General features: G+C 37.3%; 1 protein-coding gene across 1 annotated transcript in view; it reads left to right on the forward strand.

The window, feature by feature from the left end:
- The first annotated feature begins 13,022 nt into the window (after positions 1-13,022).
- The window catches only part of ENPP1 (ectonucleotide pyrophosphatase/phosphodiesterase 1), a 99,406-nt gene continuing 93,475 nt past the window's right edge, over positions 13,023-18,953 (forward strand). The window contains exon 1 of the mRNA XM_074187602.1: positions 13,023-13,229. Within this exon, the coding sequence (XP_074043703.1) occupies positions 13,029-13,229 (201 nt within the window). The 5' untranslated portion in view covers positions 13,023-13,028. The remainder of the gene's footprint in view (positions 13,230-18,953) is intronic.

Below are 18,953 nucleotides of genomic sequence, written 5' to 3' on the forward strand. Positions count from 1 at the left end.
TCAATTCAGTTAAAAGATAAATAGTAAATTGGTAAAAATCATTGCAGAAAATATTTTTGATAAAGGTCTGATATGCAACATATATAGGGAACTGATATACATATACAAGAATAAAAGCTACTACCTAATGAATATATGGTTAAAGGATATAGTTAGGGAGTTTTCAAAAGAAGAAATACAAGTTATAAATAACCATATAAAAGAATGCCTTGATAATTACAATAAGAGAAACCCTGAAGTTCTACTTGATCCCTACCAGATTAAAGAGGACAAAAATGAAAATGTCAATTGTTGGGGTGGATGTGTTGTGTGAGAACAGTGACATATATCTATGTTGGTGGAGTTCTGAATTGCTCCAATTCTGTGAATGAATTTGGCTCCCACACATATATATTAACTGTGACCCTTAGGTGAATCTTATAACCTCTCAGTTTCTCCCAGGTCATTATTTGCTTGATGGGGGAAAAAAAATCCTCACTGGGAGTCTCTTGATGAAATCAATGGTCTGGTCAAAAAGATAACCAAATTTTAAAAATCCTACAAAAATCTTTAAGAACTGGGATTTTTACACTGATTTTGAAGCAGTAATCAAAACAACGTGCTGCTACTTCTGAAAATAGGCATGACAATCACCAATTATGGTTCCATTCACTATCCCCATGACTTCCAAAGGCTCCTTCTGTGGTGATCATATTCATACACACACACACACACACACACACACACACACACACACACACACACACATATAACATATATATATTACCTCCTTAAATTAAGAGGGATGCTTAAAGGCAGGGACTAGTTTACTTCTGTATATGTTTCTCCAGCACTTAGGATAGTACATCGATGAATCAATGGTCTGGTCAAAAAAAAAAGATAATCAAATTTTAAAAATTCTACAAAGATCTTTAAGAACTGGGATTTGTATCACATTTTCTCAAGCCTCACCTGTTTAAAAGCACAAGTAGAAATCTTTCCTTTTTCCAAAATAGCAAACCATACTTTGGGGACTTCTTTTACCCTTCAAGTAAAGTCCTTGACATTTATCATCTCCAAAGTTTTTTCACCTGACATGCTGGCATGGTGTGTGAAGAATAAGCTATCGTTTGTTTCTGACAGAAAACTCCTTAGCATGGCTCAGACTGAGGGGAATTAGGCTTGATTATAGGTTGAGAATCTTTATTTGACAGTGTTCTTCCATGCCTATAATATCTCTTCTCCATTCCTTCTAGTCGTTCATTTATCTTAAAATCTGACTATAACTTTCTCTAATTGAAAAAGAAAGCCTGAGTTCATTGTAACCATAATGAAGATATGGTTAAAGGATATGGTGAGGGAATTTTCAAAAGAAGAAACACAAACTATAAATAACCATGTTAAAAATGCCTCAATTACTACCAATAAGAGAAATGCAAACTTAAAAGAATCTCTAAAATTCCACTTGATCCTTATCAGATTAATAAGGACAAAATGGACAATGTCAGTTGTTGGAGTGGATGGGTTGTTTGAGAGTGGAGTCTTTGTTGGTGGAGCTGTGTCTGTGAATCAATTTGGTTTTGTCATACTCTGACATAAAACCAATCTTCATTGACCAACTGGTGCGGGAGCACCCCTATCTTACTACGTACTTATGATGTTGTTTTTCAATAATAAACTTGAATGGAAAAGCTTTTATTAAGCATGTTTTTTTTTTGCCAGGTACTGTCCTAAGTGCTGGAGAAACATACAGAAGTAAACCAGTCCCCTCCTTTAGGCATTCCTTTTAATGCAGGGAAGCAACTTATATAGGAATGTGATAACCGTGGAAGGAGATTTTGGAAGTCCTGGGGATAAGGAATGGAACCATGACTGGTGATTGCCTCTCCTATTTTCTGAAGCAGCAGCACTGTTTTGATTATTGCTTTGAAAGCAGTATAAAGACAGGAAAGTGTAAAGAGGTTATATGGGAAGGCATCAGGGAAAGTGTCAAATTTATCCATTGGTTGACTGGCTGGAACAGGAAACATTGTCTGAGGCTGGCTAGATTTAGTGGGTTAGATCAGTTTGCACTTCTAATTATTAGAATGACTTATTGGACCCTAGAATCTGGGACATTGTACTCAAAGTGACCCTCTTCTCTAGAGCTATGTAACCAGTGACCATATTTAGACCTGGAAGACCTGGTCTTTAATAAGAGGAGGGGTCAGCCTTCTTTTATTACACTCCGTATCTCCTACATCCTATCTCCATAGCTCTGGGAAATATTACTAAAAGCTAATTGTTGGATTTATGTCAAGGATTTATTTAAATGAAAGAGTTGGGGTACTCAATGTGCAATATAGATTAAGAATAGATAACTTTCATCTCTATAAAAATATTCACAATCAACAGAATAATAATCATATGATGTATATTATTTTTAATCTAACAAATATGATAATAAAATGTGTAATATAATTGAAGCAGAGGAACTCTGAGCACAAAGAAATGTAATCTTTTTGTACTAGTAACTTTTCTGTAGTGTGTGTGTGGGGGGGTGTTCTCCATTCTGTGCTGGCTTTTTGCAAACCTCATTTTCTAAGCCACTTTGGACTTTTGGACCTTGGTCACACCCTTTGGGGCAGGAGCATGCTCAGTGAATGCTGTCTTGAGTCAGACATTAACCACTCCTGAGTTAGCCCTGGATGTGAAGCAATCAAAGTTAACCGACTTGCCCAAAGTCACAGAACTACTGAGCGTCTGAGAATGGATTTGAACTCAAGTCCTCATGATTTCAGGACCAGCACTCTACCCACTGTGCCATAGTATAACCTATATGTGAAGGAATTATCATTAAAAGATATTATAGTGATCAAGTAGCCTATGCTTGAAGGTCTTCAAGAAGAAGAAATATAGGTGGTAGGTTTGGCTACTGTTGGAGTAGATAAGTGAGTGTGATAGGAGTCTTTTCATTTTAGATTAAAAGATAAGCAGGTTCAGAAAGTCAAGGTCTTCTTCCCTACACCCATTAAAATAGACCCTCATGATATTCAAATAATATACATGAGCAAGGAAGAAGAATGAAATCACGGCTACTAGAGAGTTGTCAGATGTTTCAAAGAATGAAGCCTATTTGTGTTCAATTTCTCAGCTATTTTATTTTTTGTTTATCTTGCAAGCCAATCACTAATACATTGTTTCAGTGAAATTAAAAGAGCTTTCTCTACTTAATAGAATGGAGCTTGGGCTTCTCCTTTATTAGTCTACTCACTTTTTAAAAAAGTGATTAATTTCACAAGTTTATTAAATAAGATTATATTAAAAGGACAAATTCAACTGAATATACAGCTAATGTGATAAAGTGCTAACTTTCTCTGAAACTTAAAAAATATCTTTTCAGCTTATAACCATCCTAGTCCTTTTCTTGGACTTTTACTTTGAATTCACCAGGCCTAGTTTATTTTCTCAGTGTTTGTGTCAGACTGTCTTTAGATCATTAAGTAGTTCCCTTTTCTGTTCCTTGTTCTAAAACAGCCACAAATGCTATGTCATTATGTTTCTTCATTCATGGACCCGTTTTTCCTCTAATTCTTTCACTAATCACTTCTAGGGAGTTCATTTCTTCTTTTTCTAGTATAAGAAATTGATTTGATCTTTCCTTGTCTTGAAACTTTTAATACACTATAACAGTGGTATTTATAGATTTATCTACATCACTGAAAAAACAAGTAAAATAAATAATTTTTTAAAAATTGGATTTCAACTTGTAGAATGCCATTTGTATCATGTTGATCAGAGATAATATTTTCATTCCCTAATTAGCAGAGATGTGGAAGATTAAATGAAACAAAAAAATATATGTATTTTTTATAATTGTAATGTAATATATAAAAGGTGGTTGTTGTTATTTTCTTTGTTAAATGGTGCCAAAAATGATTATAGGGTCTTAGAGACAGAAGAGATCTCAGAAATAATTTAGTCCAAATATTTCATTTTATAGACAAAGAAACTGAGGCTCAGTCACCCAGATAGTGGACAACAGATCTGAGATTTGAAGCCAGGCCTTCTGGGTTCTTTCTCTTCTAATATTCTGCTTCTCAAAGAAAAGGAATGAAAACTCTGCTTTAAACTCTTTAAGAAAGATATAATTAAGCTAAGAAGTGAGGGGTCAGAGATGTATATTAGAAGTAGAAATAAATTTCCCAAGACTAAGAAGCTTAGACCTTGAGGTGAAAGACCCTAATCATATACATAAATCAATGCAAAAGGGGGATATCACTTTAGACACTCTAGTCCTAACATTTATAGTCCCCTGATGTCAAAGCTGAAGACTTCTTCTTTTTGAATCCTTCTGTAAAATTCCAATAGATTTATCTTTTTTTTATTAACTTATGGCTATACATAAATTCCCTTTTAGCTCACATCTTTTGAAAAATAATCTTACTAAAGAATACAGTCAAGGTTTCTCAGAATTGAAGGCTCTCAACAATCTAGCCTTAATGCAGCTTTCCAAACATATTATTATTATTGCTTTCCAAAAGGAACCCTATACTCCAGCTAGAAATGACCCTCACTGTTCTTCAAATATATGCAATTCAGGCTTTTTATTCTATTATTGCTTCTGAAAAACTTGTATATGTACCCATTGATAAGTACAACTAATCATTGTCATATTATTCAAGTAGGTGATCATTTATGAAGCTTTAAAAAAAGGAAAACCATAAAAGAGTACCCAGAGATTATTAGTTTGGCTAAAATGCAAAGATTCTGACCACTAATAGCTGTGGTATTTGTTGTTTTAATGAGTAGGAAATTATCATATATTTCTGGGATTTTATGATTCATGTTAAAATTGTACTATATACTTGGTTAAAAAAAAACTTGCCTATAAAAATGTCTAATGTAAAACCAGTATCTGTGATGTTGACGTAGTTTACATGTTTCACGTTTCTACTTCAGCAACTGCCTATTAATTCTCGTATCAAATACAAACTCTTTTAAAACATTATTTTATTTTTCCCCCTAATTGCATAATAAAACAAATTTTTCAATATTTTAAAGTTTTGATTTCCAAATTCTATCCCTCCTTCTCCACTCTTCCTCTCCCCACTCTGGGAGACAGTAAGCAAACCGATATTTGTAATCATGTAAATATTAAGAAGACTTGAGCAAAAGAAAGGAAGAAAGGAAAGAAGGAAGGAAGGAAGGAAGGAAGGAAGGAAGGAAGGAAAAGAAAAATAGTAAGCTTCGGTCTGTATTTAGATAAAATCAGTTCTTTCTCTAGAGGCAGATAGCATATTTTATCATGAGTTCTTTGGAAATGTCTTGTTTGACATTTGTAGTCCTCCATAACTTCACTGCAAATTATCTTTCCAGTTTTCCTGGGCATTACTTCTGTTGACTTAGTCTAAATTCCAGTCAAATTAGCCTTCTTACATTTTCTCATTCATGACATTCTTTTTCCAAGCCTTGGCATAGGCTGTCCAAGCTGACTAGGATACATTCCCTCCTTTCCCTAGTTTCCCTAGAAAAAGTTTCCAGGAGAGTTTCCTTAACCTAGAATTCCTAGTTTCCTTCAAAGCTCAACTCTAGTGTAACTTTCTGTGGAAAAATTACTGCGCTTAGCAGATTTCACACATATTGTCATACTGCTGTGTTAAGCAAGTCTGCAAATATCTCCAAAATGGGAACTTCTCTTGAAGAATGCTTTAGTAAGCAGACAGAGACATTCTGTATCCTGTGTTGGATTCCCTAGCTATTGATTGGGACATGTAGAACAGCATAAACTCAATAGGTCATGCCCTGGTCACACTGCTCCTATTTCTGCTCATGCTTAATTAACTTCCTTTCTATTAACTAACACACCCTGTGTGACGACAGAGAGCCCTTAACATAACATGTGATGTATGACCAGGGAGGGGGAACCTAGCAAAAAGGGTACAGAGTGAGAGTACAACCCAGAAGAGTCTGGACCGATCCTCACTCTAGTGAGAGGAGTTGGCTGAACTAACAGTAGAAAGCTTGTTTAGCTTCTGTCTTGAGTGTGTGTGAGTTCCTCCGGGTACCACACACCCGATTCTCCAAAGAATCATAATAAAGCATTCTCCTTCATTCACTCTGTCCTTAATTTAATTTCTCACTCAGGTCAGGACTCTGATCAGCTTGTAACTGGGGAAGCAATGGACACCCTCGGGCTGACTCCCCAACCTTGCTGAGGGGTTCCTGACTCAGGTTTCCTACACTTTTTTTTTTGGTTTTTGCAAGGCAAACGGGGTTTAGTGGCTTGCCCAAGGCCACACAGCTAGGTAATTATTAAGTGTCTGAGACCAGACTTGAACCCAGGCACTCCTGACTCCAGGGCCGGTGCTTTATCCACTATATCACCTAGCCGCCCCTCCTACACTTCTTTTTTTTTTTAGTTTTTTTTTTTGCAAGGCAAACAGGGTTAAGTGGCTTGCCCAAGGCCACACAGCTAGCTAATTATTAAGTGTCTGAGACCAGACTTGAACCCAGGCACTCCTGAGTCCAAGACCGGTGCTCTATCCACTGCATCACCTAGCTGCCCCTCCTACACTTCTTTATGAGACTTTTCTGACCTTTAACTTATACTCAACTATACTACCTTTGTTAAATCACCTTATATTTTCCATCTATTTCATATATTTTTATATATGTACGTGCTTGCTCTTTCTTCCCAATCTCCTACTTCTGACAAAATATAAGCTTTTGGAGGGCAGGAACTGCTTCACATTTGTCTTTGCACCTTGATTTTCTAGTATAGTACATGACTCCCTAGTAGTTGCTTAATTAATGATTGTGGATTATCAAGTCCCCTGATTCATACCTGGAAATAATTAATTTATTTCCTGGTACGATACCCCTATATTTGTCTGTGAAACCTTACCTTGACCTAAAAACTCCTAGTTGGGTTACAAATCCTATAATATGGTTGGTGTTTTATAAATATTTATTGAATTCCATTGGATTAAACTATGAACTAGATGAATTATTTTTAGATGAAAGCAAAGTAGCACCTGAGAAGCAAATATTTTGGGGGGATAGGTATAGCACAGAACCATGGGGTAGACATGGGGTTTTGAAAAACTGGTATGGATGACTTTCCGGTAGTTTTAGCCTGATCATATATATGACCACTACAGTAGAGTTGATGGGACCACTGAAGCCTGAGAAGGAAGCCTCAGATTCAACTTTTATGAGGACAATTGTCTGAGAGAAGACCATGATGAGGTCTGAACTGATAGGTCAGGTCCCGCTTGGGGAACAAAGCTGGTAGGAAGCGAAGAATGAGATATTGCCTATAAAAGAAAAAATGGTTCCTCAGGTCCCTATGCCTTTAGGGGGGAAATGAAAGCAGGGCAAAGATGCTGTTTGAGAAATGGAAATTCTATATTGCCTGGGAAGTTGTACGGCTTTGGGCAGGGAGGAAGGAAGGTTCCCAGGGAATTTCACTAGGACAGAACTTCCCCACGACTAAATTGACTCATATGAAATTTTTCGTCTTTTATAGTAGAAAGGGAGGAAAATCTGAAGTTAGGGGATATAGGATTAAATATTGCCTCTGACATTTACCTCCAACAAAGTATTGAATAAGCCCTTTTACCACTTTCAATCTAACTTCCTCAATTGTAAAATCAAGGGATTTGAATTAGTTGAACTCTTGAGATCTCTTCCAGTCTTAGATATTAAGCAATTAGGTAGTGTAATAGATGGTTCACTCATCTTGAAGTCACGGAGACATGAATTGAAACCAATGTCAGACATTAATTGTGAGACCTTTGGCAAATCATCTAATCTGCCTGCCTCAGTTTTCTCCTTTGTAAAATGGGGATAATAATACCAGCTTTGTTATGAGGATAAAAATCAAATGAGATAAGATAATATTTATAAAGTGCTTTTCACAGTGACCAGTACAAAATAGATACTATATAATGCTAGTTATTATCAGCTATTAGCAATTTGTAACCGTGAAATACATTATCAAGCAAATGGGCTGAACTAAGCATGTGAAGGAGTTACAAATGAAATTCTGTTTTCTCGTAAATTCTCCCTATTTCTAATTCTGCCAACTGGCCCTACCAGTGAAATTTAGGATAAAAGATCTAGTGCTAAAAGGCAGCTGGGTGGTAAGAGTGCTGAACCTGGAGTCAGGAAAACCTGAGTTCAAATTTGATTACATAGAGTTACTAACTGTATGATTCTGGATAAGTCATTTGACTTTTATTTCCCTTAGTTTCTTCAACTGAAAAATGAGAATACTAATGGCATCTATCTCACAGGGATGTTGTAAAGCAATTAGCATTAACACTATGGTCCCATAAAAATAGTGACTATTATTATTTTTAATTTCTCTAGTCCAACTCACTCATTATAAGTTGAAGAAATTGAAATCCAGGGATTGAAATGATATATAACTCATCTTAAATAAGTTTATCAAATGGAATTAATTTGGGTCCTAACCTGAACTCAAATTAATTCTCTTATCCAAAAGGCATTCTATCCTTACCTACTATCAGTTATTCTTTGAATGATCTCTCCTTCTGATCATTTGACATATTGTATAACATATCACTAATCATTATTTAGCCATTAATAAGTTCCATAGATAGGTGATTAGATTATCACAAACCTGTAGAGGGCAGACTCTAAAGGTCTAAGGAGAAGTTGGGAGAATTTAGCTCTTAATGTTTTATAATAGTCACAGAAGAAGAATTTCCTCTTCTCTTTTGCTCCAAGGACTTTTTGGGCCCTAGAGAGTTAGAAGGGAACAAAGTTGAATATCTTCAAGTATCTTAGCAGAAAACAAACAAACAATCTACAACAAAGGATGTGGTAGTTTCTTTTTTCATTTGCTTTTATAATTAAATAGCTTTGTGGAATCTCTTCCTTCCCTCATTTTAGTCTTGTCTAGAAATTTCTGATAGTCTATATAGCCAGGTTATTACAGAGTATGCTAAATATACTCTGTTTCAGATGCTTAAATCAATATTCAGGTACAAATTTTATTTTTCCAAACTGTAAGTACTCTATTTTTTCCTTCCATAACAATGCCAACATAGTTAAGTTGATTTTGTTCAGTGTTTAGGAGTTCAGATAACACAAATCTTGCATGACAATGATGTTAGAATGAAATTTTTGATAGGATAAAAGGGAGAAGAGGGTCCTAAAAATTCAAATCATCATTTTAATTATTAGAAGCACTACACAAAATAATGTAATCATAATTGCCAACGTTGAGTGGAACTCTTAAGGTTTTTTGACCTATTATAGATATTATTATATATTTTGCAGATGAAGAAAGTGAAGTTTAGAGAACTTAAATAAGGGACCCATTGTCATGCAACTAGTATTAGAAGTAGGATTTGCCTAAGTAAGCATACTTGTTAACTACCCCTCAGTCTTACCAAAGAAGAAACACTTTCTGATGTTTACAAACTTCTGGTCAGAGGGGAAAATGAGGATAGAACACGAGGTAGGATGTCAGAGGGTTGGTTTCTAGTGCAAGTCTGCCATAAACAAGTTTTGTGATCTTAGGGAAGAAACTAACCCTTTTGAGGTTTCTATTGCTCTTTTTGCTTCAAAAAAAGTCTGTTGGATAACAAGTATAAAATAGATGCTATATAATGCTAGTTATTATTAGCTATTGGCAATATGTAACTGCAAAATACATTATCAAGCAAATGGGCCAAACCAGGCATGTGAGGGAGTTACAAATGAAATTCTGTTTTCTGGTAAATTCTACCTATCTCTAATTCTGCTAACTGGTCCAGCATGAAATTTAGGATAATAGATCTAGTGCTAAAAGGCACTAGATAGGGAATGAGGGAGAATGAAAAGGCATTTTGTGGGTGACATCCACATGAACTTGAGCCAACTTTGAAATAAAATCTTGAAGATGGTACTACATGCATATGATACAATGGAAAAATGTTGGTGAGGTGCCTTAAAAAATCTATTTAGGGGCGGCTAGGTGGTGCAGTGGATAAAGCACCGGTCCTGGAGTCAGGAGTACCTGGGTTCAAATCTGGTCTCAGACACTTAATAATTACCTAGCTGTGTGGCCTTGGGCAAGTCACTTAACCCCATTTGCCTTGCAAAAATCTAAAAAAAAACCCAAAACAACCCCCCCCCCCAATCTATTTAACCCTGGATAACAAGACTTTATTTTTTATCTTCGTAAAATGGGTATGCTAATTCTTGTATTTGTTCACAAAAGGATTTTGGGGGGGCATTTTACAAATCTTAAAATATTACATAAAGGAGTCTCTGTTATGGAAGCAACACCTGAGCCCAAAGGTTTTGGGGTTCTTAAACCCTAAGACAAAACCCATTCTTAAACCTTAAGATAAAATGATAATTTTGAGTGTGAATGTGGGATGAAAGGAGTCCTTCACTTTATACCATCCACTTAGGACAACATGGGAGTTTCAATGCATTTGCCCTGAGCTAATCTTTGGGATTGAAAGTTACCTCTTGAGTTCTATTGAACAAAATGAATAGAACTGGTAAATTAATTTATAAAAGTATTCATTATAGGCATGAGGCATCTTGAAGATCACCTTATTCAGTATATTATAAACTTGTTTAACATCAGGGAGGTGATGCAATGATATGAAAAATGAATTGGATTTAAGTGAGGAAAGGCTGTACAGTCACCAGACTCATTTTCTCCTCCATAATCATCAGAGTTCAGGGATCAGATATAGATTAGCATGACTGGAAATGGTCCCTGGATTCAGTGGAAAACCTTGACTTTTTAAAGCTAAGGTCTTTAACAGGTCAAAAAGTTGCTAAGAAAGAAATGAAACAAAAGGTGGTTTCTTTAGCTTAATTAAGAAAAATAATCTGGGAGGGGAAGAACCTCAGGGTTTCTGACCAGAACAGAAACAATTGCTATTTACATTCATGTTGAGTCAATCAGGGCTGAAACAAAGACCAAATTGGGGTTGGTCTGGGACCTACTGTTGTCCAATCAATGAGAGCCAGAATAATTTGGGTTTGTTTGGTTCTTAACAAAGAAATCTAGCCACAAACCCCTGGATATCTTGGTAGGCTTCTATAATCAAAAGTTCAAAGTTTGATTTCCTTTGGGCAGAGAACTGGTAGCAGGTAAGGGTGTGCTACTGTTTGTGGGAAGGGAAGGGAAAGAAAAAAAAAAGAGCCAAAGAGAAAGAAGAGAGGAAAGTAAACAAGCAAGCAAAATTCACTAGCCTGCCATGACAAATCATGTCCAACTTTTCATGACCCCATTTAGGGTTTCCTTGGCAAAGGTACTGGAGTGGTGTGCCATTTCTTCTCCATTTCATTTTACAAATGAGAAAACTGAAACAAACAGGATTAAGTGACTTGCCCAAGGACATTCAGTAAGTATTTGAGGTCAGATTTGAAGTCAGTAAAACTGGCTTCACATTGGGCAGGTTAGCCACTGTGCGACTTAACTGCCATGAACTTTAGTTGGAGGTAGTGAAAATGAAGACTGACTTTTTTTTAAATTCCCATTTCAGTTCAAAATCTGTGGATTCCTGCTCTAGGGATAGAATGCAGATGGAAATAGAGCAATCCCTGATTTATAGGAGAGTTCCCTTTATAGAATAATGTAGTCATACAGAATCAGAAACACAATTGAAGAGTTTGAGGGACTATATAAGGTTCATTTAATCTAATCCTTATATTTTACAGATGAGAAAACTGGTTAAGTGACCTTAACCCAAGGTCACACAGGCAGCAATAATAGTTAAAAAAAAAGAAAGAAATGAAAAAGCTAAGATCTCTATGATGCTTTGTCAGGCATTGTACTAGGTGCGTTCTAAATGAGAGTTGAATTCAGGGCTAGAACTGTTTTAGTTGTACCATCCATACTGCTTCCTTTCCCCTAACTCGAATACTTTGAAGGCATCAATATTCATGTTGTTAAAATATATTAATTTTTAATCATTCCATATGCACATGTGTTTTGTAAAGAGCAAAATAAACATTGTAAAATTCTATTAGTTTTGTTTTGAGAAGTTACAACTTTTCAATGCTGGAGTTAGCTTGGACTATTGGCAGACAGTGTTTTAAGTAGGCATAAGGCAGTCTGAGTCTGCATCACACACGTGCTCTTTTATTATTGAAGGGCAACTACCTGTGAAAGCTTCAGAGGCCAGTTGAAGAAACCTAAAGAAAAGCTTCTCCCAGACTCTTGAATCCCCGATACACATATTTGGAGTTTTTTTTTTTTCCTTTTGTTAAAATTTGTTAAACTATCGAAGGAACCAATTTGGTTCAATAGCAAAACGTCATCCACCGGGAGGGACATTATGTCACTTTAACATTTCCAGCTTATTAAATTTGAAAGGCCCAACATAGGAATCCACTAAACAAAACAACAAAACGGGAACTACTCCAAAACCTTGGGATTTTGCATTTCCCAACAGACTGGTCCCTTTCAGTTCTAAGTCCTTTAGGCAGATGATTTTCCTGATGAAACCCAATGTTTTCTTCGTCCCGGTCTCTCTTTCTATTTGGGAGGGAGGAAGAACGGGGGACAGTCCTGCTCCCGGCGGTGGTTGCAGTTTGCCTTCAGTAAAGTCAGCCAGGAGAGTCTTGTTCTGTTCCCTTATAAACAGCATCTATCCATCCTCCTCCTCCTCCTCCTCTCGCACTATTTTGGGGCCACATGATCTCATGCCCTCTGCAGACCACACTATGCAATTCAGGCAATACTAAGGTACCGAGAAGGGCGATTCCTGCAAGTCTTCAGATGGTGCCCAGGGTGGGGTGAGGGGAAAAGGCTTTGAGGGAAGTTAAAGAGACACACACGTAAAACACCCAAAATAACCCCAAAGCCAGAATGCCCCAAATCAGACAGGAAGCCAAATAATCCGGGGCGTTGGGCCGCTCTCCCCCTCACATTGTACATTATTGGCCAGGGGACCAGAGCCAAGGGTCTGGGAGGAGGCTGGCTGAAGGAGGGGGGCGGAGTCCCCGGGGCCAGGCCGCCCTGGGCGGCTCTATTAAAGCTGGGCTGCGGGCAGCGGAGCCGGAGAGGCGGAGAGCCGGAGCCTACCATGGAGAGGGACGGCTGCGGCGGCAGTGCCCCGGGCAGTGCCCCGGGCGGCAAGGAGCGGGGCTACCGGGACGCGGCCGGGGACCCGCAGGCTGCGCTCAGCATGCTGGCCCCCTTGGACGTGGGGGACGAGCAGCAGCCCGAAAAAGGGGCGCGGGCGCCCAAAACCAAGGACCCCAACACCTACAAAGTGCTCTCCCTGGTGAGTGAGGACGGGCCGGGGGACGGGCCGGGCCGCCCCCGGGGCCCGCCTCTGGGCTCCCCGGACCAGGTGCCGCCTCCACACCCTTTTCTCCGCCCTCGCCCCGTCCGGGGCCCGTGCCAGGCCCGCAGGGCCGGCCGGAGAGGACTCTGCTCCAGCCCGGCGCTGACCGTGTGATCTGGCCACCTGGCTGCAGGGCACACTGTGGGAGGGCGGCGGGCAGGCGGGCAGGCAGACAAGCTGACAGACAGACGGGCACACTGCCTGCCTGCCAGGCGGACTGACAGGTAGACTTGGAGAGGCACCAGCAACAAAGAGTGGCTGTGCTTCTGTCTCACTACCACCCTAGTACTGGAAACACGGGGTTCACTCCAAGTCGCTATTATTTTATTCATTACATATTATATTCATTATATAGTATAATCATGTTAATTACACAGAAGAATCACCCCTCTTCATATGGGATCTTAACAATTTTTAAATTTAATGAATATTTTTCAAATTTTAATTAATGATTCCAACAATTTTAATAATATCTTTAAAAACAAACCTAGGTGGCGCACCGGCCCTGGAGTTCAAATCCAGCCTCAGACATTTAATATTTACCTAGCTGTGTGCCTTGGGCAAGCCACTTGAGCCCATTGCCTTGCAAGAAAAAAAACTTTATGAAATAAAAACAAACCCGAACCTGGGATTTCTTTACTACAGGGGAGCTCTAGGTGAGGAAATTCCTTCCACCCAGGGAGAGCAACCACTGCTTTTAAATTGAAAGTCTTAAAATTTCCTGGATCACTAAGAAGTTGAGTCACACTGCTAGGATAGTAGGGTGGGAGAGGTGGGCAAGTAAGTAGGAGAGAGGTGAAACTTGAAACTAGATCTTGGTTATACCAAAGACAGTTTTCTATTCTACCATGTTGACCTCAGAAAAGCAATATATTATACTCTCACATAAGTATAATATATTGTATAATGTATCATTAATATATTGATGTAAAGCTTTCAAAAAGATCAACTCTTTGAATAAATATAAAGACTGTTCAGCTGGCAGCTAGGTGGCAAAGTGGATGGAGCACCCACCCCGGAGTCAGGAGGATCTGAGGTTGGTAATTACCTAGCTGTGTGTGACCTTGGGCAAATCACTTCACCCCCATTGCCTTGCCAAAAAAAAAACACCAGACTGTTCAGCATTATTCTTTTATTGAATAAGAAGTATTTTTTTGTGACTTGTATAAATTTTTTTTTAAAAAGACATTTCTGAAGACTTTAAACAAAATGATTAAAAAGAACACCATCACTTTGGAGTTAAATCTACTTAAATCAGCCTAAAAAGGCTGAACTTTTCTAGAAAGTAAATACAACAGGAAAGATATTTGATGGAGTTTAGTACTGAGTATATTTGGCCCTTTCTTTTGTTTTTTTCTATCTTTTAGGTGAACAGTGGTGCAGGGAAATCATGTCTGGAGTCTGGATGCCTTTAGGGACTTGAGGTCACTGGAGTCATGATGACTTAAGATAAGATTTAAGATAGGCTTTTGAAAATGGAATCATCAATTTCACAAAGTTCTCTTGCCATATCTTCACTGTTTAGGAATTTCCATTTTCATTCAATATGCAAGTCAATGTTCATACATAATCAGTGATGCTACATTGATAGTTTTATGACTTCTATAGTATGCTAATTTATTTGTTTTTTAAGAGTTGCTTCCAACTTTTCCCATGACCCTATCTGGGATTTCCTGTGCAAAGATACTGGAGTGGTTTGCCATTTCCTTCTGCAGCTCATTTTACAGTTGAGAAAATTGAAGCAAACAGGGTTAAGGGACTTGCCCAGTGTCACAAAGCCACTGAGCGTCTAAGATATGAGATTTGTTTGAGTTCTTCTTGACTTCAGGATTGGAGCTGAAACCACTGCATCACTTAACACTGAGTTTAAATCTTGCCTCTGATGCTTCATATTTATTTGGCTTGGAAAAGTCACTCATCTTCAATAGGCTTTATTACCTCACTTGTAAAATTTGTATTAGTTATCCTCTAAGGTTCATTAGTTTTTGAGCTATGATTTTGTGCATTTACAAAAAAAAGTGTATGTTAGGTCTTACACAGAATCACAGACAACTTTCAGGAGGGAGTGACAATTTAGCTAATTTTTAAAAGATGTATAAATTACTGTAATTCCTTAAAGAAGAAAGGAAGGGAAGACATTGCTGGTCCAGGGAAAATAAAAGATAAGACTTGGAAACATGAGAATCCAATGAGTCAGGAGAGAGTAGCAGTAGTAGTAATCTAATGTGGTTAGACTATGGAAGGGAGTATTATGAAGAGGGAGAGAGAGATGGTGAATTGTTGGGAGATAAGGTCATAAAAGGATGGATTAAAGAACCAATTAACATTTATCCTATAAATTACCACAGATCAGAACCTGTCATTTTCATTTCTCATTATATTCCTAGTATCTTATATAGAGTCATTATTATTGTTGATCCTTTGTTCTCCAGAAGGACCATGCTGGGAGGTGATGTCATGATATACAGGAGAACTATGCAAAGTCATTAACCTTACTTTCTCCTCCAAAGTCATCTGAGTTCAGTGGCCAGATATACATCAGGATGATGAGATGATCCCAGATGCAATAGGTGACCTTGGTCTTTTTAAGCTAAGGTCTGTAACAGGTCTTGGTTTACTGAGGCAATGTCCATTCTGTGATGAAGACTGGGTAAGAAAGAAATGTGGCAAAGAATGGCCTCTTCTACCTTGTCAAAATAAAAATCAACCTGGGAGGGGAAGACCCTCAAGGTTTCTGGCCAAAATAGAAAAGTTGCTGAGCCAATCCTAGGCCAAACTGTGACCAGTCTTAGGCATTTACAGGCATGCTATATTGGATTGGGAGTGGGTGGGAAGAAATTTGACTTAATCCATTTGACCTGAAAGGGCAGAAATAGTGGCAATGGGTGAGAGAGATTTAGGATTAATTTACGTCCTAAAAATATTTCTTAGAATAATGTCATTAAATACATCAAACAAAATACAAAGGAACCCAAAAGTCAGTGAAAATGAAGATATATTTTTTCCCATTCAAGTTCATGGATCCCTCTGAAAGTTGTCCATGAATCCAGATTAAGAAGCCTCACTCTAAAAATTTCTTCAGAAAATACTCAAATATTCAGCTGAGGATCTTAAATGAGTCCACATAATATAGTAGAAAAAAGTCAAAAGACCTGGATTCAGATCCCACCTTTGCCACAACATATATGACCTTGGGTAAATTATGTTACCTCTTTGGGACCTCTCAGTGGTAATTTAAGCATATTTATGTCAATTTAGCATCTATTAAGGGTCTGTTAAGGAGCAGCAGAGATGTCCTTAGTGGGTAGGGGAAGTGGCAAAAAAGATTGTTGTCACAAAAATGGATAATGGGAAAAAAAGACCGGCTTATATAATGAGATAGGTGGATAATTAATTGAGGGATCACTCCATTAGCATCCTGGAAATATCAAGACTTCAAGAGCATATTTATGGTAGGATATGGATAAGAGTTTGAGAGGATGAACAGACATAGATGATTTGTGACAGGAGTGCTCATATTGATGTGGCTCAAATACACTGAGGTATAGAAGTCTATTCTAGACCCTGTACTGAATGATGGTGGGGATTCAAAGACAAAAATGGCATGGCCCTTTCCTTCAATGTGTTTATATATTCTATTATGAAATGTACACAGATTGGTATTATAGAAAAAACAGAAAGTTAAAGGGCAAAGAAGAAACCCAGACAAAGCTCTCTTGGAATACTTAAAGAGGGAAAGAAAACTTTCATTTAGGGAGAATTAGGGAAGAGTTGGCATATGACCCTTTAAAGGAGATGAACACTGTGAAAGTTATACATCTTAGGAACTCAAGAGTTGGCAAATACTTTTGAGGCCAATCTAGTCTTAAAAAATTCCTTCCATATAATCTCCAAGAAGTGTTTGTCCAGGTTTTGCTTATGAGCCTTTTGACACACATTGATAGAGCTAGTAAAGTATTTGCAAAACTGAAGGAAAGTCAGAGAAAAAAATTATTAGATTGCCTTCCAAACTGAACATCTGTAGAACCATTATGCTGACCTCATTACTATATAATTATAAAACCTTGACAGTAGACCAACAACATGCCTGAAATGGAATTGGATCCATACTGGCTGTTTGTATTTCAACTTTTGCCTAGAAGACTATTTTATGGAGAACTCATATAAAGCAAGAAGTCACATGGAGGTCAGAAGAAATGAGAGAAGACCACTTTCAAAGTCTTTCTGAACTCTGGACTCAACTGTGAGACATGGGAGACAGGCAAAGGACTGCCTAGCATGGTGTGCTCATAACAGAGAAGGTGCTGTGCTTTATGAACCAAACAGAATTACAGTAGCCCAAGAGAAACATGAGATGCACAAATTTAGAGACATCACTACTTCAAATGTTGTTTGGATTATTTGTACTCCATCTGAAGTAGAACCTTTTAAGTTTATATTGGTCTGATCAGTCATAGTCTGCAGCATAGTGATATCATTTTGGTCCTCTTTGAGAATGAAAGACAGCAACCATCAACTTGTAATGAAGAGGAATGTGATAGTGTGGCAGCCTATTCTACTCCAGAAATAATCTAGACAGTTTTAATTGTTGGAATGTTTTGACTTCTATTAAGTTTAAATCTGTCTCTCTCTCTCTGCAGCTTCTACACATTGTTTTTAGTTCTGCCTTTTGAGACTAAGCATAATTCTTCTTTCAAGACATAGTTTTTCAAATACGTGAAGACAATTATCAATTCTCTTCTTCCCTCAATAGAAGAAAAAAACCAAAATCCTTATAAATATATGCATAATCAGGTAGAAGTAAATATCAAATTATTACATCTGAAAATGAATGTCTTATTTCACACCTTGAAATTACGGCCTCTCTGGCAGGAGAGTTCCTAAGATTTATTAGGATTTATTATTCCTTTAAAAAATGATTGGTCATTGCAGTAATCAAACATTTTGTTTTTAAAGTTTTTTTCTTTAGAATATTATCACTTCACTCTGCATCAGTCAATAAAAAAATCTTACCCAGTTTCTCCAAAACTGTTCTTTTCTGTGTTTCTTTTAGTGTAGTAATATTCTATTATGTTCATATATTATTCATATACATTTACTATAAATCATTTGATTTAGCAATCAAGAGATAAGCAGTTCATCAATGAAACTGAAGAGGAAAATTGGGTGATATGCTGAGTAACTAGCAATATTTAGAGAAAATGTTGACCTGATCATAAGATATAGGACAGGGACCAGTTTTGAAGGCAAAAATAAAGGGGACTTGCTTTTTTTTAAAAAGTCATTATTTCTATTATGAATGGCACAAAAGAGAATGGATAAATAAGTAGATGAGTTTGAAGTATAGGACGGAAGATAAGAACTCATGACTATGATCTTAATAGCCTTTAAGGTCTCTTTTAGTTCTAAAATCCTTTAAACCTAAAATATTAGAATAATAGATTTAAAAATTCTGTTAAATTAAGTTTTCTTGTGTAGGGGATAAGTATTTGAATGGGAGATAAAAGACTAATGTTCATCTGTATTGCTTACTAGTTGTGATCTTGGTCAAGTAATTTTACCTTTTTAGACTTCAGTTTCTTCATTTAAAAAAAATCAAGGGTTAGATAGAACATTTATCACTTGGGTCCCTTCTATCCCTAACATTTCATGGTTTTGATT

This window comes from Macrotis lagotis, chromosome 5, assembly GCF_037893015.1.
Source record: "Macrotis lagotis isolate mMagLag1 chromosome 5, bilby.v1.9.chrom.fasta, whole genome shotgun sequence".
Classification (NCBI taxonomy): Eukaryota; Metazoa; Chordata; class Mammalia; order Peramelemorphia; family Peramelidae; genus Macrotis; species Macrotis lagotis.